The 21,602-nt window shown below is 38.1% G+C and overlaps 1 protein-coding gene across 1 annotated transcript in view; it reads left to right on the top strand.

The window, feature by feature from the left end:
* Positions 1–21,602, top strand: part of psmd14 (proteasome 26S subunit, non-ATPase 14) — a 100,242-nt gene that overhangs the window by 54,148 nt on the left and 24,492 nt on the right. The window contains exons 7-8 of the mRNA XM_059966462.1: positions 10,887–10,994; positions 18,622–18,696. Coding sequence (XP_059822445.1) covers positions 10,887–10,994; positions 18,622–18,696 — 183 coding nt within the window. The remainder of the gene's footprint in view (positions 1–10,886; positions 10,995–18,621; positions 18,697–21,602) is intronic.

The following is a 21,602-nucleotide window of genomic DNA, read 5'->3' as shown; positions in this document are numbered from 1 at the left end:
ACCAGATGGACTACACCCTGAAATTCTGAAGAAGTTAGCAGAAGAGATTTTGTAGGCATTAGCAATGGAAGACAGCATAGGGAAGGAAGTGCATGGTCATACACTTTGGTAGATGGAATAAAGGTCTATTTTCGAAATAGGTAGAAAATTCAAAGATCAGAGGTGCAAAGGGACTTGGTAGTCCTTGCACAAGATTCCCTGAAAGTTAATTGCGGATGGAGTCAGTGGTAAGGAAAGCAAATTGCAAGGTCAACATTAATTTTGAGAGGACTAGACTATAAAAGCAAGGATATAATGCTGAAGCTTTGTAAGGCATTAGTCAGCCTGCATTTGAGGTATTGTGAGCCGTTTTGGGCCTATTTACTAGGAAAAGATGTACTTGCATTGATGGGGTCCAGAGAAGGTTCACCAGAATGATCCCAGGAATGAAAAGGTTAACATTTGAGGAGCATTATAAGGGCCGTATTCAGTGGGCTTTTGAAGAACGAGTGGGGGATCTCATTGAACATTGAAGGACCTAGATAGAGCAGATGTGGGGACGATGTTTCCTATAGTGGGGGAGTCTAGGATAGAAGGGATAAACCTCAGAATAGAGTGACATCCATTTAGAACAGCAATGAGGAGGAATTTCTTTAGCCAAAGGGTGGTGAATCTATGGAATTCATTGCCAGTGACCGGTGTGGAGGCCAAGGAGTATATTTAAAACAGAGGTTGATAGGTTCTTGATTAGTCAGGACATCAAAGGTCATGGGGAGAAGGCCCAAGAGTGGAATTGAAAGGGATAATAAATCAGCCATGATGGAATGGTGGAGCAGACTCGATGGACCGAATGGGCTAATTCTAGATATCTTATGGTCTGATGACAAAAGTATTGTACTAATGATGTTTTTAATCATGCTGCTTCTTCCCCTTGTTGAGAAATTTGTGTTTGAGTTCTTTGAAATTATAAGATGTAGTGAGCATAATGATGTGCTCTCACTTGGATTAATGTATATAACTGCAGACCACTTCAACTTTCCCATTGAAACCTCTTGGCTCCAATGCCAAATTTATTCCCACCTCACTATCCACTCCTTTAAAGTTTATAGTAATGGGGACATGGGGCTAAGAAGTCTCCAAGGAAAATACAAGAAATGCATACAGTCTTTCTCTTAGGAATCTCTTTTCCTCAGCTAAAATCGATGTTTTATAAATTATTTCACTGTTTCAAAGACTAAGCTCACAATCACAGTCTTTCAATGATATTCATTTGGCATAAGTCAGTTTCATTTCTATGTGCTTTTCATCAGAAATGGCTTGAAAAGTAAAATTTATCTGAATTTTTTATGCTGTGGGCTTACTGAGGACAGGGGATGATGTTTTTCACTTCTGGATGCTTGACAGTGCATTGCAGCATAAAAAAGCCAAATGGCCACAAAACCTAGCTTCCTCTTTCAAGGTCACACATTTCCCTTAATTTTTAAAGTAAGCTGCTGCAAACTGAGTAGTTGATAACTGGTCAGTTGTGGGTGATAAAAGAAATTTTAGATGGGACATTAATCTTTTTGCTAGCTTGACAGATTCGCGTAATGCCTTTTATTATTTTATGCTCTAATTTTTCTCTGTTTCATTTGTTTACCTTGGGTAGAATTGTTAAGAGGTTTTTAATTTTACTTAGATTTTAAATTGTACAACTTTAGGAAAAGTATGTTAATGATCTCCACATTTTGTCTACTGTTCGCCCTGTTACTCTGAACACTGAACTTTAGGCAGCTTAATTTTGCAAAATGTGCTTTTTTTTGGCATGGTAGTATAGAGAAACCAAAAAAAAGAAATGTATTTGTGACTGACGTGCAACATCTGCTTCCAGAAATGACAGTTTGTAAAGAAAGCCAACCAAGTCTCTACTGCTATAAGCTAATTATATTTGCAAGGTTATAGTGGGTGCATATATTATGCAAAATATAGGGTTACATAATTATGATTCAGTCTGGTTATTACATTGCAATTTATTGATCTTTGTTTTTTTAAAAAAAATGCTCTCAAAACAGAAAATGCTGTATGCTAATGTTTATCTTGCCACCAGTAAATTCACAGCAATCACTTTTGAACATCTCTCCAATAAAGATGTGTTAATTACAAATCAGACAAGGTCTTCCATTATATTAAAGCTACTAACAAGAAGACAGCAGGAATCACACATGTAAATAGCATCATCAGCCCCCACTTAGTCCTATATTTTGATCTGTGGATGCTGCTTAGACTAAAGGTGCCATTCAAGTCTAGTTCTATGAAATAGATAGTAGCATAAGAATTAAATTTATTCAACAGGAAAATAGACCTTTAACATGAATTTAGCAAACCTGAGAAATAAAAATCTATTGGTGTGCCCGGCTACATACAGTGATAATCAGCAGCAACAAACAAAATTAGTTCCTTCCTGAGTGAACAGAACTGATAATGAGTCTGTTAAGTGCAGGGTTTTGTAGTTACAACTTTGGAAAACTTAAATAGTAATTAAAAATTCAGGTTAATAGACATTTGGGTTTTGAAGAGTAAAGTATTCTATTGTTCTTACCATAGTGGGCAGTCACAGTTTGTGTACATTTATGAATTTCATGAAAGATGAGCCAGATCCTTAATTGTGCACTTTGACCTGTGTTTATATGGAATTGTTAGGTGTAGGTTATGTCCAAACTGGGTATGGTAGAAAGAGAAAGTTCTTAGATGTTCTATAGTTTGGGTAATTTCAAATAAAATGCAAGTTAATTGTTTAATTAGTCTTGATTTTTTAATGCCATGGAAAAATTATGGTTATGTTGTTGCAATACTCAATACAGCCTAAATAATTAGCACGCTGCCCTTTCACCAACACTTCCATTCATTCATTATGTGCCGTGGCGATCATATCTTTCCATGACCATGATTGTTCTTGGCGAATTGTTCTACAGAAGTATTGCCTTTTTCTGGGCAGTGTCTTTACAAGACTGGTGATCCATTAACAACTCTCTTCAGAGATTTCTGCCTGGCGTCAATGGTTGCATAACCAGGATTTGTGATGTGCACCAGCTGCTCATACGACCATCTATCACCTGCTCCCGTGGCTTCACACGACCCTGATCAGGGGGCTAAGCTGGTGCTACACCTTGCCCAAGGGTAACCTGCAAGCCAGCAGAGAGAAGGAGTGTCTTACATCTCCTCTGGTAGACCCATACCTCTACCCTGCTACCCAACCAACACTATATCTTGGCTATAATCTACAAAATGCATAACTATAACTCACCTCATTCAACAGCAGCTCACTATTTCTCATCTCTGAGAGGAATGGGAACAATAAGTTATAGAAGTTCCCCTCCACAATTGCATATTATCCTGAGTTGAAATATATCAGAACTACACGCTGTCACTTTCCACACAACTACTCTGGGTGTATCATTACCAAGAGGTTTGCAAAGTTTCAAGAAAGCAACATATCATCTTCTCAGAAGAGCAATTAGGAATGGACAATAAATACTTGCTTATCCAGTAATGACTGCAGGAATAAAATATCATCCAATCATTTTACAATTTTTAATGCTTCAAATTCACAGATATCACTGAAGTTACATTTTTTTGCTCTTCAGCTCAGTAGGAAGTTGAACGTTTCAGATAAGTAACTTTAATTTGAGAGCAGAGTTTAGCAGTCCATGTCTCCTTTCTCATCACCACCATTCTATGTGCAAACCTATTAAATCAACTTGCTCTTGTAAAGTTATTGCTCCTTTTTATACTTGGAGCCCACATTAATTTTTATCATTTGTCTCTAAATCTAAATTTCACTAATCACACTTTTGAAGTGTTTTCTAATGTTTTCTGCAGCTTTTATTTTGATTTGCATCATGATTTGCCAAAAGAGCTTGAAATAAATTGGTTATCTGTGATTAAAAGGAGTTCCATAAGGGCCATTTCTGAAGCACTGTAGTGTAATTAACACCTTGCTTACCTTGTGTTCATTAAAGTGCTGGCCATTAATGAGTCTATTATAGTAATGTGCCTGAATTAAGGGTTATGATTGCTTAGGGAAGAACAGAGTTATTTTTCCACCAAAATTAGCAATTACAATACAGCTTTTCTTTGAAATGATAAGCCTGAATAGGAGTTTTTTGGGATAATTTGAATTTGTACTGTTTTCCTCAAAGGAATCAGTTTGCTTTGATTACTAAATATATGTGAATTGCACAAATCCATTTAAATTTATAAAGCTGAATAGCTGCTGCTATGCCACTGAATTGAAACATTTTCAGTTCAGAAATTCCTGATATTGCAGAGTAATCACACTAAAAGTTGTCTTTTTTGCCAGTTGTGAAGTTTCTTTGCAAGCTTCACTTTGAATTGTACAGAGTGAAATTGTTCATTTGGACTACACTTTAAAATTGTTGCTGTTTTACGAACAGTAACATTAACAGTTGATCTGAAAAAAAAACCCAAGATCTTTATTCACAAATATGTTTTCAGTTCTGAATGTTATTTCCTTGCTTTTATTTTTTGCACATTTTGTTTTCTCTCTGCACTTTGGGTGTTTGACAGACTTTAATGTGTTCATTTGGGTTTCTTTGTTTTGTAACTACCTGTAAGGAGACAAGGTTGTATAATATATATACACTTTGATAATGTACTTTAAACTTTGCATCAGTAGTGTCATGTATCACTTATTCAGGAGATACAGGAGCAGCCTTTTGTTGCCTTCTGTTACATCTTGTAGCATGTTAGTATGTTCTTCACTGTTTAAACCCCTGACATTTTCATATTTGAACATTTTACAGTGTCCATGTCTTTAATAAATACATATAAAAAGCATTGGTTCCAGCACTCCTTGGGGAAAACATCACTTGCATGTCTAGAAAAGAATTTAATCCATAATCCTTAAATTTGTTATTTGGTCTGTTGTATGAGGCATTAGCAAAAGCCTTCCAAGCATTTATATAAACAAATCCTTATTTACATCATTCACTTCTCTCATCTCATTGTAAAACTCAGTCAAATGAGATAAACGTGATTTGCCTTTCACAATTTCCCTTCTCGACTCAAGTGCTCATTCATTTTTTTTTCTTTGTAATTATTGTTTACAAAAGATTTCCAATTCAATTAAACTGACTGACTTGAAGTTGCTGGACTTGTCTTTTTGGCCATTTTTCAACCATTTGGAATTTTCTGCAATTTCCATCCCCACTTATTTCAACCGCTGGGTTGCTCTGTCTATGGACCAAGTGATTTGTATTTGAGCCTTTATGGTACCTCCTCCTTATCAATTTTTACTTCATCCTTCATTTGTCCTTCCTCCCCTTCTAACAACATTTTGACAGCATTGTCTTCCTTTATGGAAGCTGATGCTTATTTGGTATTCCAGCTGTGGCATCAGTTACTGTATTGATTACTCTTTTTTTAAGTTTTTGATCTATTCCACCCCTTCTCTTAATCAAAATTTCTAGTTTTTCGTTAATGGAACTTCTGCTTTCCTTTTGAATTAACCAAAAACTTATTATCTAATCAACATTGTTCAACTCTTCGCTACTGCCATTTTAGCATTCTCATTCCCAGAAGCAGATCCAACAAAACCATCTTTTTTGAACAGGAAGCTTAATGATCAAAGAAGTTCTCTTGTGCATCTTTTTGGAAATTTCCTTTTGCTGTGCCTTTTAACCCAGTCAGTATTTGGATAACGGGAGTCTCCAGCTTTAGCACTCTAAACTTCATCGCATTTCCTGCTGATTTTCTCCTTCATTTTCACCTGGCTATTTGCTGGCCACTGCAATATCCTTTGTAGCATGATGTTGCCCTTCTTTCCACGAAGTGTAACTTCTTTATGTCTCTTTCCTGGAATCTTTCATGTGACTATTGCCATTCAGAGCTTCTCAGTTGACCTCTCTCCCTCTCCCCATAGATGTTTGTCCGATGGTATCTTTTTCTCAACTTTACTCCTTCAAGTTGTCATCTCCCACTGTTGAACCTTGGTTTGAGATTGACTGTTAACCTGAAGATTCCTCTGCTACTTGATGACAGTTCTAGAGCTTTCTGGATGACAACCCAATTAATGGATTAAATTTGGGAGTTCAAAGTCAGCACAGTTTTATTAAGGGAAGATCTTCTTTGATAAATTTGTTAGCATTCTTTGAGGAGGTAACAATCAGATTAACATTCAAATTAGATCAGATAGGGCATTACTTTGATTTTCAGAAAGCCTTGAACAAGTTGCCAAACACAATTCTGCTAAACAAGATGAGAGTCCATGGTCAACACGAGTGAATCTGCAGATGCTGGGAATAAATAAAAACACAAAATGCTGGCAGAACTCAGCAGGCCAGACAGCATCTATGGGAGGAGGTAGTGAAGAAGTTTCGGGCTGAAACCCTTCATCAGGAGATGCTGTCTGGCCTGCTGAGTTCTGTCAGCATTTTGCGTTTTTAAGAGTCCATGGTGTTAGAGGCAAGGATTGAGCATGGATAGAAGAATGGTCAGTGAGCCGTGAAGTTTCACTAGCGTCAATGTTGGGACCACAGGTTTACACTTTACATTAATGATCTGGATGAATATGAAGTAATGGCATTGTGGCAGTGTTTGTAGATGATACCAAGAATGGATAGGTAGTATCAAGAATAGGTAGTATTGCGAGGCAGGGAATCTGCAGAAGGACCTCTCAGGGTTGGAAGAGTAGACACAGAGAAGTGGAAGATAGTTTTCAGCAAGGACCATGCATTTTGGTAGGAAGAATAATGTTATAGGCTATTTTCCGAACGGGGAGAGAATTAAGAGATGTGAAGTGACTTTGGAGTCCTAGTTCAGGATTCTCTTAAGGTTATCTTACAGGTTGAGCCAGTAGTAAAGAAGGCACATACCATGTTCGAAAGGATTAGAATATAAATCAGGTGTATGCTGCTGAGCTGCTTTAAGGCATTGATTAGACAGTATTTGCAAAGTTGTGAGCAATTTTGTGACCTGTAGTTGAGGAATAATGTGGCCCTGGAGAGGTCCATAGGGGTTTCACAAGAATGATCCTTGGAACAAAAAGCTTAACATATGAAAAGCATTTTATGTCTCTGATCCTGTACTTGAAGAAATTCAAAAGAATGAAAGGGGGGGGGGGGTGGAATCTCATTAAAGCCTACTAAGTAATGTAAAGCCTGAATGGAGTGATCATGGAGGGCAGTCTAGGATCTGGGAGTGTAGCCTCAGAGTAAGGGATGCCTCTTTAAAACAGCAATAAGGAGTAATTGAGTCCAAGTCCTGCCAAAGGGTTTCAGCCCAAAATGTCTGCTGTAATCTTTTTCTAGATGCTGACCGGCCTGCCTAGTTGCTCCAGCATTTTGTGTCTGTTGCAAGGAGTAATTTCATCAGTCAGATTGTGGTGAATCTGAAATTTGTTTCCACAAAGGTCTATGCAGGCCAAGTAATTGGAAATATTTAAGGCAGACATTGATAAGTTCTTGATTGGTAGATGATAAGAGGTATAAGGAAAAGGTGGAAGAATGGAGTTGGGAAAAAAAGTCGTGATTAATGGCAGAGTGGACTTGATGTGCTGAATGGCCTTATTTTCCTCCTCTATCTTATCCTGAACTAGTTGAGGCTGTAGGAGATGTCCATCCCTGGAACACAAGCTGAGAAACCATGTCTTCCCTTAGGCATCTCTAAGTTTGCAGAGAAAGGGTATGTGTACATAGAATGTAAGGATGGCATGTGACCTGTAAGGAGGCTTCAGCAATTGAATATGTGCATTAAAGGAAGAGGAGAAAGCAAAGACACCCCATTATGATTTTAAACATTGGTTCGTTGGTCAACTTAATATAATATGGATTGATGTGAAATTATCCACTTTGGTTCTGAAATCAGCCATTAGTATCTGAATGGTGATGGATTGGGAAGGGAGAAAGTTCAAGAAGACCAGTTTTTTTTATGTTGAAGATAAATGTTCAAGGACAGGAAAGCAAATGGTCTGTTGGGCTTCATTGCAAGTTTGTTTGAGTAGAGAAGGGAAATATTGTTCCTGTAGTTGTTGAGACCCTATCTGGAGTTTTGTGTACAATCTTTGTCTCCTTATTTTAGGAATTCTGATTATTCTGATCATGGAGGGAATGCAATGCAGACTGATTTTCATGGGATGGTGAGACTGACATGACGAGACATTTGGCCTGTCTCTGTCAATGAAGCATAGAAGATCGAAGTTAGATCTCATACTCTGGTATAAATGTACAACAGGACTCTACAGACTGTTTGCAGGGAGGATATTCCCAATGGCTTGGGCATCTTAAGAATCTTATATAAGAATGCCGTTTAGAACCAAGATGAGAAATTTCAGCCAAATAAAACTGGAATTTTCTACAACAAAAGGTAGTGAATGCCAATTTTTTTTTATCATGTATTCAAAGTGAAGATAAATATCTTTTTATGCCAAAGGAATCAAGGGATATGGGAATAGCGTACTGAACTGAATGATAAGTTATGATCATATTTAAGATAGCTTTTCCAAGTGACTTACCAGTATTGACTATGTTCTGAGTTTTGCTGTTTAATCTCATTCCATCACAGACATTTCCTTTTGTTCTCTCCTCCCATTCCCATGCCTCCACCACTCCACCCACATACACATTAATAAAATCTATCCCATTTCTGATTAAGAAGTCTGTTTCTCATTACATAGCCATTATCTAATTTGCTCTTTCTAACACTTTCAGTACTTGCCTTAGATTTCTAGTGGCTGCATTATTTTGTTTTTCAATTAGGTTGTGACTATTTAAGTGTCTTATTAGGCACTTTCCGAGATTGTATCAACTGTTTTTGAGCATTATTTTGATTGTATTTTCTATGTGTGTTATAAAGTTATTTTGCTTCAGCAACAGAATCAGAATCAGGTTTAATATCACCAGCATAAAAAAAACTTGTGAGTTACAGTAAGTATATATACTAAATAGTTAAGTAGTGCAAAGACAGAAATAAAAAAAATAGTGAGCTAGTGTTCATGGGTTCAATGTCCTTTCAGAAACCAGATGGCAGAGGGGAAGAAGCTGTTCCAGTATCATTGAATGTGTACCTTCAGGCTTCTGTACTTCCTTCCTGTTGGTAACAATGAGAACAAGGCATGTCCTTGGTGGTAGGGGTCCTTAATGATGGATGCTACCTTTTTTGAGGCATCGCTCCTTGAAGATATTGTGGATACTACTGAGGCTGGTACCCATGATGGAACAGACTAATTTGACAACTCTCCACAGCTTACTTCAATCCTGTGCAGTAGTTCCCCACCCCCATACCAGACAGTGATGCAGCCAGTTAGAATGCTCTCTATGGTACATCTGTAGAAATTTGCGAGTGTTTTAGTTGATGTACCAATCTCAAACTCATGAACTGAATACCACCCAGAGGCAATGTTACAATCTTTCCAACAATATTCAATGGTAGAAAAAATGTTAAAAACTGAACGAAGTACAAAGTCTTTTAAAGTTATCCGAAACATGATCGTAAGCATTTGTGTGGAACACATGCAGTCTAAATTTGAACAGATATATAATGTGCTTACAAAATTGTAGATTTTATTTATATTACTATTTTTATATCGATTGGATCTTATTCAAATTGTATTATGAGAAGTTCCTTCACTTAATCATCTGTAATAGTTTAACAAGCACCACTGAGGTTTAATTAACCAATTCTGATTTTAAATATACTTTTGCCTTATATCTGTCTTCAGTGCAGTTTGTTCTTGATTCGCAGTGATTTCAGGATTTGCAATCTGAAATTAAACTCAATATTTCATACAATTATCATAAAAATAGAAGTAATGAGAATGTAATTTAAAGCAGATCACTCTGGAGGAAAGAGCTGAAGCCACCTGGGATACTGAGTACCCATATCTCAGGGTAAAATGACTTAATAAGGACTTAATAAACACAATGATTGTCCATACATTTCTCTGAGGATAGTGGTTGTTTTCTCTTCCGAAGCAGAAACTGATTTGCTTCGACGTAAAAAGTCTTCAACTGACGGAAGATTGCTTCCAATGTTAGCAGAGACAAGTCTTGTTCCATGCTTGGATATTTAGATGGAAATAGGATGCTTTTGTAATTTTTCATCTTGAAGAACAAAAAGTTGAAAAGCATTTCCATAAAGTTTTCTTTTGTTATTGGTGGATAGTACTAGGTAGTTTATTGTCCGATACCATGAAGGTATGCATATTAATATTATGTTTGAAAGCTAGTTACAAAGTAACTTGTCATGAGTCACAGATGACCTTGCTTTCAGTTTATTATCCTTTGTTTTTGTCCTGTTTGTGACTCTGATGAGGGTCATCTTAATCTGTTAGACAAGGAACAGACTCTTATGTTGAACAGAGTAAGCAAAGGCTTACGACTAGAGTGGAATGCAAGAGGGAATTCTTTGGTGGCTATAATTTTGTTGTCATTTCGAGTATTGTGATCATTGCACTGATGTGACAGGGCTGGGCTTTATGTATAATCCCTTAGCCTGTGCTCACTTTCAGTTTTATTTGCTCGCTGTCATTCATATTGATTAGATGCTATCTGGCTGATTAATATATGTAAGGATTTTTTTAGTTATTCTTTTAAGATGAATTGTACTGCGTAATTTTGGAAGATAAAGATTATTAATATTTTTTCAGGTAAATGGGTCAGGAGGTGTGCAAGCATACTTTCAGAACTATATATTCCCTTATTGATGTTGCATACAAATTATGTGTTTAATTGATGTCACCTTGCATTACAAGTTATAAAGTCGTGTGCTGATGGCATAATCAGCAGGAAATTCCTTCTGCTTGGCTTTTCATTAAGTCTTTGTCTGGATAGGAGCCAGAACCAGATGTGACACCAGTGTTATATCATTTTCCTCAACTGAAAGGAAATTACCTTTTTCTTTCTTTCGACTAGGTTGTTATTGATGCCTTTAGACTGATCAATGCAAATATGATGGTGTTAGGACATGAGCCGAGGCAGACAACTTCAAATCTTGGTCATCTCAACAAACCATCTATCCAGGTACATTTATCCAGATGTAAAGGAATAGCTTGTATGATTTGTGAATGCACATTATATATTTTACAGATTTATTGGAATAGAAAATTAGATATTTTATTCCCTCCTGTCTTCAATTTTGTACCAGTAACACTTGTCCAGTTTGGTTGTATTGGAACCCATTTTTGTTAAGTTCTGCTAAAATTAATTGATATAACAAAGAAAAAATGTTAATTCTACAATAACAAACATTAAATCTTCTATATATCTTGTATTTTAAGTTTTACTTTTATGAAAGTCTATGAAACTGTGAAAGATAATGAGCAGAAATGTGCCAAGGGTTTTGACTGGGTATGGACAAGTCCATGCATGCATGTTTCATGAGACTAATTCCATGACCCTTTTCTGGCTGTGCTGTAATGACCTCTCTTGTTAATTTCATGACATTGTTCCGTATCATTACAACAGATAATGGTTGGTTGTGGTTTGAGCTTATCAAATGCAAGTGAAGTATTTTTGTGCTCTTTGTATTAATAATTGCAGCTGTACGTAAGCATTGCTTTTCATATAAGGCTGTGCATACCCCTTTCTATTCCAAAGGAATTAAATATCTTAAAATAACTTAAGATATTATAAAAATACTGTGGCTAGAGTAGCAAGCTAGCGACTTAGTCGCTCAATGGCAAGGCACTTGTTTGATTCCTAAAAGTCTTTTGTGGTTGAGGTAGTGAATGGCTTGCATTCTGCCTTTCTCACTCTGGATGAGTGAGTTACAAGGACATTCAAACTGAGAAGCATAAGGCTGTCCAGGTCAGGAAGCACCTTGATTGACATTCATTCCATCCTGCGAAGCAGTTGTTCCTTCTACCAATAACTTAGCTGAAATGCATTGAAGGAGTTTGTTTTAACAACTTCTGGAGTACTCCCCAAATCTGTTGCAAGTCAGAGTGGGCTGTATCATACTAAATGTATGGTTTTTTTTTGCTACTTGTGGGAAATTTTGTCCACACATATCCTTAAAGAGAAATTTGCTTGGCAAAGGACACGACTTGGTTTAAGGATTCCATGTATATAGCTTGGATATAATTAGGACTGGCCCATGTAATAAATTATATTGCATAACCCTGATCCTTGAAATGATAGAGTTAACCTTGATGGCTGGCAAAACCACAGTCCCCAACTTTCCTGTGTTTCAAAGCTTGTTAAGGCTTTTCCTCAATGAAGGCTCTTGTTTCCTGCCTTCTTGATTAATCAGGGTGTCATAGGTTGCAAGGAGAAGCCAGGAGACTGGTGTTGAGAAGGATAACAACAGCCTCGATGGAGTGGTGGACAATATTTGATGAACCAAGTGGTCTAATTCTGCTCCCATGTCTTACTCTCATTATGGAGAAAACAGGTTCCTTAAGGTTGTTATAACTGCGGCTGGTAGTGGGGATAAGCTCCCACTATTTATTATATGCTCCCAATGGCATAGGTCTCAAATAACCACTTAACAACCAAGTTCAGCTCCTGGTTTTCACTTGTAGCTTAGCTACTCAGCCCAGTGGAACCATTTCTACCTGACAGGAGACTGAGCAAAACTAGTTTTAAGGTGCCTTAAAACTACTTGCTTTGGACAGCCATGGTCGGTAGCTCATCTAGAAGACGAGAAACTCTGATCTCAAACCTTGTGGCTATACCCACTCATGGGGAAGGCTTCAAGAGTAAGCCCCGAGGAGTTCCTAAGGCCCTATGTTAAGTTCAGTGCTGAGTGGTAACTCTTTTGCTGGCGCTGGTGAGAAACAGTATGATTTAAAATGAAATACAGAACAAATTAGAACATTACCAATATTACTAGAGTGCTGTAAAACTATTAGTTCGTAATGGTTACTGATGGAGGAATTCATCAAGTGTACACTGGTGTGATCTTTTGATTGATTTGCAAATAAACAAAATCAGTGCAGCGCAGACACCTAGTGCAGATAATGGACTGCCTTCATTGCCTTCCTGCATGAAGTAGTGTCATAATCCAACAATAAATTTCCTGATTCCCATATCCATTGGCTGCACCAAGGTTGTTGTATTGTCAGGCAGAAATTCCAGCTGGATGTTTCTCAAACATTCTGCATTAGGGTATACTGCACAATTGTGAAGAAGCAGAAGAATTTTGCTTGATTTCTGCTCCATATCCAACTCATCAGCCATTTCTTAAAATATTTGGAAAACATTCAAAGTTTCAAAGTATTTTTTTTATCAAAGTATGTATGCAGTATACAGCCCTGAGATTTATCCTTTTGCAGGCAGCCACCAAACAAAACTCCATGGAACCCAATTAAAGAAAATATCAAACACCCAACTTGTGGGGGGGGGGGGGGGAGAAAAAAGAACAAATCACAGGAACAGCAAAAAGCTCGCGAATAACACGTAGAGTATTGAACATCAAGCTGCAGGGTACACAAAGCGGTCCAGGAATGACAGCTACTGAGTCAGTTCAGTTTATTGGTGTGTCAGTGACTCCAAGACTCAGTCACGGAGCCAGTTCCTTGCCAAAGCGCCTTGATCAAATCGCGCACGTAGCAAGAAAGAGAAACCAGAAGCACATGGAACATGAACTGCAGAGACCTCCAAAAACAAGTCCACAACTGCAGGGTGCGTTCAGCGCTGAGGACGTTAAACTACAAACCAAAAAGGCCCACAGACATGAGCCATGCTGCCAAGGCGATCGAACTTGAACCTTTTCCCAGCAGCAGCAAGAGGGAAAGTGGTCAAACACAGGCAGAGGGTGCTGAACACCTGCTCGCCTTCTGCTGTTATCCTTGTCGATTTCAATCTTGTTCAACGCTGTCATTGGTGAGGAGCAATGGAGCCAGTCTCGGGTTTGTGTTCTACCATACTCTGCTCTGAACCTATACAAGTTCCCCAGGAGGTAGCAAAAGCTCCAGATTGCTCAGTCAGCCCAAAAAATACATCAGCAAAATGGAAATTACAGGGTGCAGTTGATCACAGTTCAGAAGAAGTGTATTCAAAAGATGTAGTTGTTGTAGTAGTAGTTTTGTGCGGTGTCTGCAGGATGTTGCCATTGATGGCTGGCATCATCTTGTCATCCACAAATTCTTTTTTCAAGATTCCAGAATCAAAAACTTTATTGTCATTCTAACCGTACATCAGCTCTGCAGGGCAGAATGAGACAGCGTTTCCCAGGAGCAGTGCAATCATAACATAACAAATGCAACACTAAATAATAAACATAATAATAAATAGTAAAACACAGCAGCTACATGTCAGTTAAAAACAAGTTATAAGTGTCTAGTGCAAGTTAAAAGTGTCCAAAGCAGAGTCGGGTAGAGCAGCTATTTAGCAGTCTGACTGCCTGTGGGAGGAAGCTGTTTAGTAGCCTTGTGGTTTTAGTTTTGATTCTCCTGTAACGTTTACCTGATGGAAGAAGAACAAATAGTTCATGGAGAGGGTGTGAGGGGTCTTAAATGATGTACTGTGTCTTCTGGAGGCATCGACTCTGAAAGAGGTCTTGGACAGAAGGTAGGGAGACCCCAGTAACCTTCTGTGCTCCCCTAACCACCCTCTGCAAGGCTTTTTTGTCGGCAGCACTGCAGCTGGAGTACCAGGTTGTGATGAAAAAGGTCAACACACTCTCAACCATTCTTATTAGCATAGTACTCGATTGGTAAACTATCCATTCTTAGCCCCTTAAAGCGTTGCTGTTTAATGCTTTTCCCAACAACCAACAATTTATTTTTTATCAATTCCTGACGTATTTGAGCAACACAACAAAGTTATGCGTTCCATTGCTTTCTTGGAACCTGATCATGCTGCATGTTCGTAGCAAAGGGAACGGTTCAGCATGCCATGATAAAAAAAAAAATCCTGTTCCAATGGCATTGTAAATATCATCAGCACAAAAATTTGAAGCAATTCAGGGAGTTCTACAGATTTCCATGTTTCTACACTTTCAGCATCAGCAATACCTTTTTTTGCCATGACTTTCATGACTTTAATGTGGTGCCTACGTTTCCATTGAGACAACTATCTGTTGCTTTAAAGTCTTCGTGACCCAGCTTCTTAGTTAGCTCCTGTGATGCGCATACCTTGTCCAATTACAATGGGAAACCACTGATTGAGAGCCTCTTCACCATTTGGATCCTTACCTTCACACTTTAGTTTTTGGGATGTTCACTGTTGTCTCTGCATAATGCCCAGTTCTTCTTGTGTTTATCTTGCTGATGTATCAAGTGTGCAATTGTAGATTTCAGCACTTCAGTTATCTCTGCCATCTGATGATGAGTGATGTTAGGCATATGGCTTTTAATTTGGACCAGTAGGGTAACTCTTTTGGTAGTGTCAAATTGTTTCATGGCATTTTGGCAAGGATCTCAAAAATGTTTTTAAAAGTCAATTTTTTTAAAAAAAATTATCAAAAAATCACTGCTTTTTGAATTGGTGACCCTTGGCCCAATTGGATAACATAACACAAGCACACCCAACCTACACAACTGTTTGGTTTAAGCACAGTGCAGTGTTTAACAAGTGCACTTCACTGACTGCTTCCTGCCCCAATTAAGCGGGCTTGCATCCCAAATTAAAAAAAGGAATCCCAGCTGTTTTCTCAATTTGCTTTTCTAAGTAAATAGCCGCCCGATTAACCGATAGCCCAATTAACAGGAATTCACTGTATTTAACTGATTTTATTTAATATCTTGCACATATTCCAAATTTTATGGTGAATTGTGAGTTGTGCTGAAGAGTCCAAGTAGTTCCAATAACAATAAGCCTCACTAGTTAATGGCAAAGCAATGGATTAATTGTAATTAAAATGTGTGTGAATGTATTTGCAAAGATATTTTTCACGCAGCTTCCATTAGAAATTAATGTTGAAAGCCTCCATCAATTTTACTCATTAATTATAATAACAGAAACTTTTCCGAAAGAGCACGTTTGATCATTGAAATTAAGACCTTATCCTCTGGATATTTATTCTAAACTAATTGAATTATGTATCTATGTACAAGTAGAAAAACCATTTTATGCAGTTGGATCATCACTTAATTAAACTATTTTCGTGTTGTTTATAGTGCACAGCTGGTTTATTCCTAAAGGTTGCCTGTTCCACAGCATGAACTTGATGCTTGTGCTGTAAAGTAAATGTTAAACTTAGCATTTTTAACAGGAAATTAAGTTTTTTTGCTTAATACAGGAGGAAATTGTCTCAACCCTGTAAGATACCAAAAGAAGCAATTACTTAATTTTTTTCTACAGGTAGATTAACTAAGTTATTGATGATACATAGAGCACAACTTTTCAGGGAATGTCTTAAAATTATTTCTTACGCTTTTAAAGAATTCCACACATCAATATTTACAAATAGCTTGCTGTTGCTGTCAATGTCAATATTTTGACCTAGTTCCTGATCTGTGATTGCAGCAGCTCGGCCTGTAAAATAGATGTAGACAACTCTACTGTGCTGCTGGTAAATAATGGCATGAATGTGAGTTATACATCTCGGCTGCAAAAATGATATTTAAACTGCAATAGGTTATTTTTTAAACTTCACTAAAATTATTGTATAATGGAACTATTTTCAACTCCCTTCTCAGCAGTCTGTTGATGAGCTTCACACATTATATAACTAGCATTATATCAAACATTTAAAAAAAGCCTTGTAACAGGTCAATTTGAGTGTCTTTGAGGCACACCGTTGAAGACATTATTTCAATAAATGTACTTTTTCATTAAAAAAAAATACAGGAAACTCATCAGTACATCATTACAGTATTTTTTTTTACATTGCTCCAATGCCATCATGTCGCCTTTTTAAACAAAGCACCCATAAAATGTATGCTTGGCTGTTGCACAGAGCCTGTCCTCTCAGTGTCCAATGACAAGAGGACCCTACGTTATACTCCTTTCCTCACAAACAGGAGAAAATTTGTAGATGCTGGAAATCCAAGTAATACATATAAGGCAACACAATACACACAAGGAACTCAGCAGGCCAGGCAGTATTTATGGAAAAAAGTACAGTCGACGTTTCGGGCTGAGACCTGCTTTTGTTGTGGCTGGACCAAGTTTAATTGCACTTAATCCAGACTTGTATTTTTGCACTCTGGAATGCTGACTACACTCATTCTTGGACGTGCCTTAAGCTAGCAGGTCAACAGGTTTGTGCAGAACAAAGTAGCTTGCACCTATTTGGTGATCTTCCAGCAGTAGTTGATGTTTATCTTAGTATGCTTCCATGGGAAGAGCCTGGAGTTCTGTGTGCACATGGTATGCCTCAACAGAGATCACTGTATCCTATTCCAGATCAACTTGGCAAAAGGAGAGGGAGAGAGAGAGAGAGAGCTGGGAATGAGTGTAACTATGCAGGACAAATTTGATGGGGCTTGTCCCACTGCCATTCAACCAAAGTCTTGTATGTATTATGGTGAGGCATACTGCCTAATGACTTTGATATTCTGCCTGGAAAACCATCCAGCAAGATCCATTGTCCCCAGCTCCTATGTATCCTGCAGGAATTTCTGTGCTGACTGCTGCCTGATGGATTTGTGGTCAACAGAAGGTTTCTGCAGAAACTTTTTCTGTGAAAGACAAGTACCACAGCAAGGCACAGCTGAATTGAATATTCCACTGCAATGTTCACCCTTTGCTACACTAGGGACAGGTATTATCTCAGCCTGTATTTGCCTTACAAGAGTTTTACAGACAAAGGTGCATAAGCACGGTGAAAATACCAGGGTCAGAGCCAATCACAAGAACAAAGTTGCATTTTTTGGCATCTGGGTGACCGCTCCTCTGTTCCTGGCTACCAAAAGTTGCCAGGAATCTTTTAGAGGAGTTGAGAGTGTATGCTAAAGCTTACCTGGAGCAGACTGCCAACAAGGTTCAAGACATGAGAGTGGTGCTTCCTCTCAATGGCAGTCAAGAACCTGGTCACTAGGTGCAAAGTGCTTTCGGTATAGAGTAAATATGGTAAGGTCTATATTTCCTTTCTGTGCTGGTATGGTCACCTGGAGCATTTTTTTAACATTTAGAGATCCAGATGGATTTGTGTTTATTGGGTCATGATGTACAAGACTCCAGAGAAAGGGGAAAAACATATTCAGTATATTTGAAAGGATGAATACTTTTCAGCTTCTGCTGGATCCTGTTGCACAATTCAATGGAAACTTCATCCTGACCACATTCTGGTGAGGCCAGATGCTTCTTGTGGCAAAGAAAAAACTAATGAACAATTTATGCACCCTCCTCCAGCTCCTTGATCATTGATTCCGTGAAGTTTGAGGTTGTGTGGTTCAGCATATTTATCTAAAGTCAAAATGTATCACTCAGGTAAACTCTGTAGACAAAATAGTTTTGAGTTTTTTAAATACATTAAATAGCATAAATTCAGATTTTTATCTCAAATGAATTTATGAATGAATTTCAGTGTACAAATTATTTTCAAATCTGGTCATAATTGACTGTGATATTGCAAATTTGATGTGAGAAATACAAATTGTGTATGCTTTTAAAACGTGTTTGAGCATCAATTTGTTGCCAAATACACCTTCTGTCAGTTTTTTTCAGCAGATAAATTGAAATAACCAAAATATTCAGGTTAGCTTAGTCATGTAGCCATTTCCATTTCAGTTGTAAAGTTGTGATCTTGTACTTCTAGGCATTGATTCACGGATTAAACAGACACTACTACTCTATCACTATCAATTATCGGAAGAATGAACTTGAACAAAAGGTAATTTTCATTATTTTAGTTTTGTACTTTTGATATGCATTTTTATTATTTGCATTCCTTAGCACATTTAGCATGTGCTGTTTTAGGTTGGCAAGAGGTTAACGATGAATGGCTTTTCACCCCTCACATGACCATAAACTAGCTAGGTTTGCTGTGTAATATCTGTATTACCTTGTTTTCTCCCTTAGGAGGCCCACCCTTGTCACTTCAGTTTTGTGGGTTATGACCTGGTTAATGAAGCCAGTGATGAAGCTGCAAGTGTTTCTGCAGTTGGGGCAGGGAGTGGGTGGCAATTTGTTGGTCTCCTTCCACTTCAGTGCACTCCCAGCATTTACCCTTGATGTTCATGGTACCATCTGGGATGCATCTTCTCCACTTTGAGTAGTTGTGAGCTGGGGCAGTTTGGCTACTGAAGTTTGGTAACCTTGGTTCTTGATTGAACAGCTTTCCATCAGTTCGAAAAGATCTGTGGGGAAAGTTGTTGAAAGTGATGTGCACTGTTGAAGCATGAAAAATTGAGAATACTGATAGACCATGACAAAGGTATGTTTGAGACTAGTCATAACTGAGGATGGTTCCAGTTAAATGGCTTGTATGCTGTTGTGAAACAAGTTAAAGGTGGAGAAAAATTCTTTTAGGCTGCCAAATTTGATTAGGATGTTTTGTAGTCCTTTCCAAATGATGGACTTGAGGCTTTAGTGAGGTCGAAGGCAGACCAGTTGGTGCTAGTCCTTGCAGCTTCCCTTGAGGTTGTAATGAAGCAAAGACTATATTCACTTATGGCTCATGATGGATGAAATCCACATTGTGATTCAGAGCACAATCCTTAAGCCACTGTCAATCATTTTCTCTTCTGCAGGCATAAAGGCTCCTGTGTAGTTACTAAAGTCAAACTTAATTTCTTTCTTGAAGATGGTTGTGATCTTCTGTTCATATATGGGCAATGAAACTCTGGAGTTGTGACTGGGTATTTCCATACTGAATTTTAAGATTTCAGCAGGGATATTGTCTGCTCTCAATATTATGGTATTTTTTGATAGCATATGGCTCCTTTGACTTAGTACCAATCAGGAGTAAGGACAAGCCTTGTCCAGGTAGGCTATCATGGAGACAAGTGCACTGGCATCAAGAACAGAGTATGATTGAGAAGGTCTTAGAAATTTTCTTTTCAACAGTTCCTGAAGAGTTCATCCCACTTTTCTGGTTGTCAGTGTAATGGGGCTTTGGGTGTGGGGGACAAAGGGCTTCTGCATGCAAAGGCTGTTGGTGAGTTGATAACCTTCCTGTGTGCTGTTCATCCACCATCTGTACTTTAGGTCTGGGCTATCTGCTGGATCTCTACATTCAGCTGCTTGTAAAGTAATTTATTTTCTTTTCCCCAATGAACAAGATTTCGCTTGATGGTGTCGGTTTTGCTCTCTGGTGAAGGTAGACAGATTCTCTGCTGCCTTGCTCATCTGTGGATCTCAGCCTGGACTTTATGACTATAACAACATTGACTTGGATTCTCCATAAAAAGCAATTATTGATTTAATGATGGGAGAGCTGAATTTCTTGCGTGCTTCATTAACTTTGTAGCTGTTTGGGAACATTGATCTTTTTCTGCACCTTGGACAGGTCTTCAATTGGCCTTGGAGAGTAACCAACAGCAGATGACTGTAACCGGCCAATATAGTTAGGATAGGTTGTAGGCCAATTTTGTTGAAAATCTTGTTGGTGACCTTTGGGTTACAAGTGACTCCCAATGGATTTTCTGAATAACCAAGAATGGAAATTGCTCTAAGTCTACCTCTGCTTGGTGTACATAGCGTACCTTATAAGCCTGAAGGAAGGGTACAAAAATAGAGCATGGAGCACTGTGTTTCATACAAGGATTTGAAGGACATTTATAATCAAAGTATATATGCAGTATACCACCCTGAAATTGGTCTTACCACGAAACAAAGTAAGAGCATAGAACCTTTTCAAAGAAAATATCAAGCACCCAATGTGCAAAAAAAAGAGAACAAATTTTGTAAACATCAAAAAATGAGCGACTAACACAGAATATTAAACATCAAGCTGCAGAGTCCTAGGAATGTTCAGTGTAGTTCAGTTCAATTCAATTTACCAGTGTGTTATTCATTGACTGCAGGCTGCAGAGCCAGTCAGTGTTGAAATGCCCTGATCAAATTCGCAAGTTAAAAAAGGTGTAAGCAGAAACACATATAACATGAACTGCAGTGTCCACTAAAAACAACTCCATCCCACAAACCGCACCAATCAAACCTTGCCCAAGATCCAAGACACCACCGTCACCATTAGTCACGTTGCTCGCTGGCGCCATCTTGTGCAATAGATTACAGAGAATTCTTTTAAGTTTCAAAGCAACTTGTCTACTAAGCCAAGTGAATAAAAGGAGTTGATGCAAAATAAACTAGAAATAATCTAAGTTATCCAGAAGTTTGGTATTAATGTAGATTTAGGATCGAGTAATTATACCATGAGAAACTTAATATGTTTCCTTGATCAAGTAACAGAGAAGTTGTTCATCTTGATTTACAATTCTTCAGCTGATCTAGAAATGAATGATACAGCATCAAAGAAGAGCAGATTCCATATGGTGTCCTAATTTACAATGGTCAGCCATCCTTCATTTGGATATTTCACTAGAGTCACAGAGTGGTGAAACACCACAACAGAGAAGCAGGTCATGCGGTCCACCTAATCCGTGTCGAACTATATTAATCTGCCTAGTCCCATCAACCTGTACCCTGACCATAGCCCTCCACACCCCTCCCAACCATGTCCCTTTCCAAATTTTTCTTAAATGTTGAAATTATTGAACCCATACCCACCACTTCTGCTGGCTGCTTGTTCCACTGTCGACATCCCTTTGAGTGAAGTTGGACCTTGCATTCTCTTTG

This window comes from Hypanus sabinus, chromosome 4 (assembly GCF_030144855.1).
Source record: "Hypanus sabinus isolate sHypSab1 chromosome 4, sHypSab1.hap1, whole genome shotgun sequence".
Taxonomy (NCBI): domain Eukaryota; kingdom Metazoa; phylum Chordata; class Chondrichthyes; order Myliobatiformes; family Dasyatidae; genus Hypanus; species Hypanus sabinus.
The sequence above is the reverse complement of the archived record's forward strand: the minus strand, read 5'-3'. Positions and strand labels throughout refer to the sequence as shown.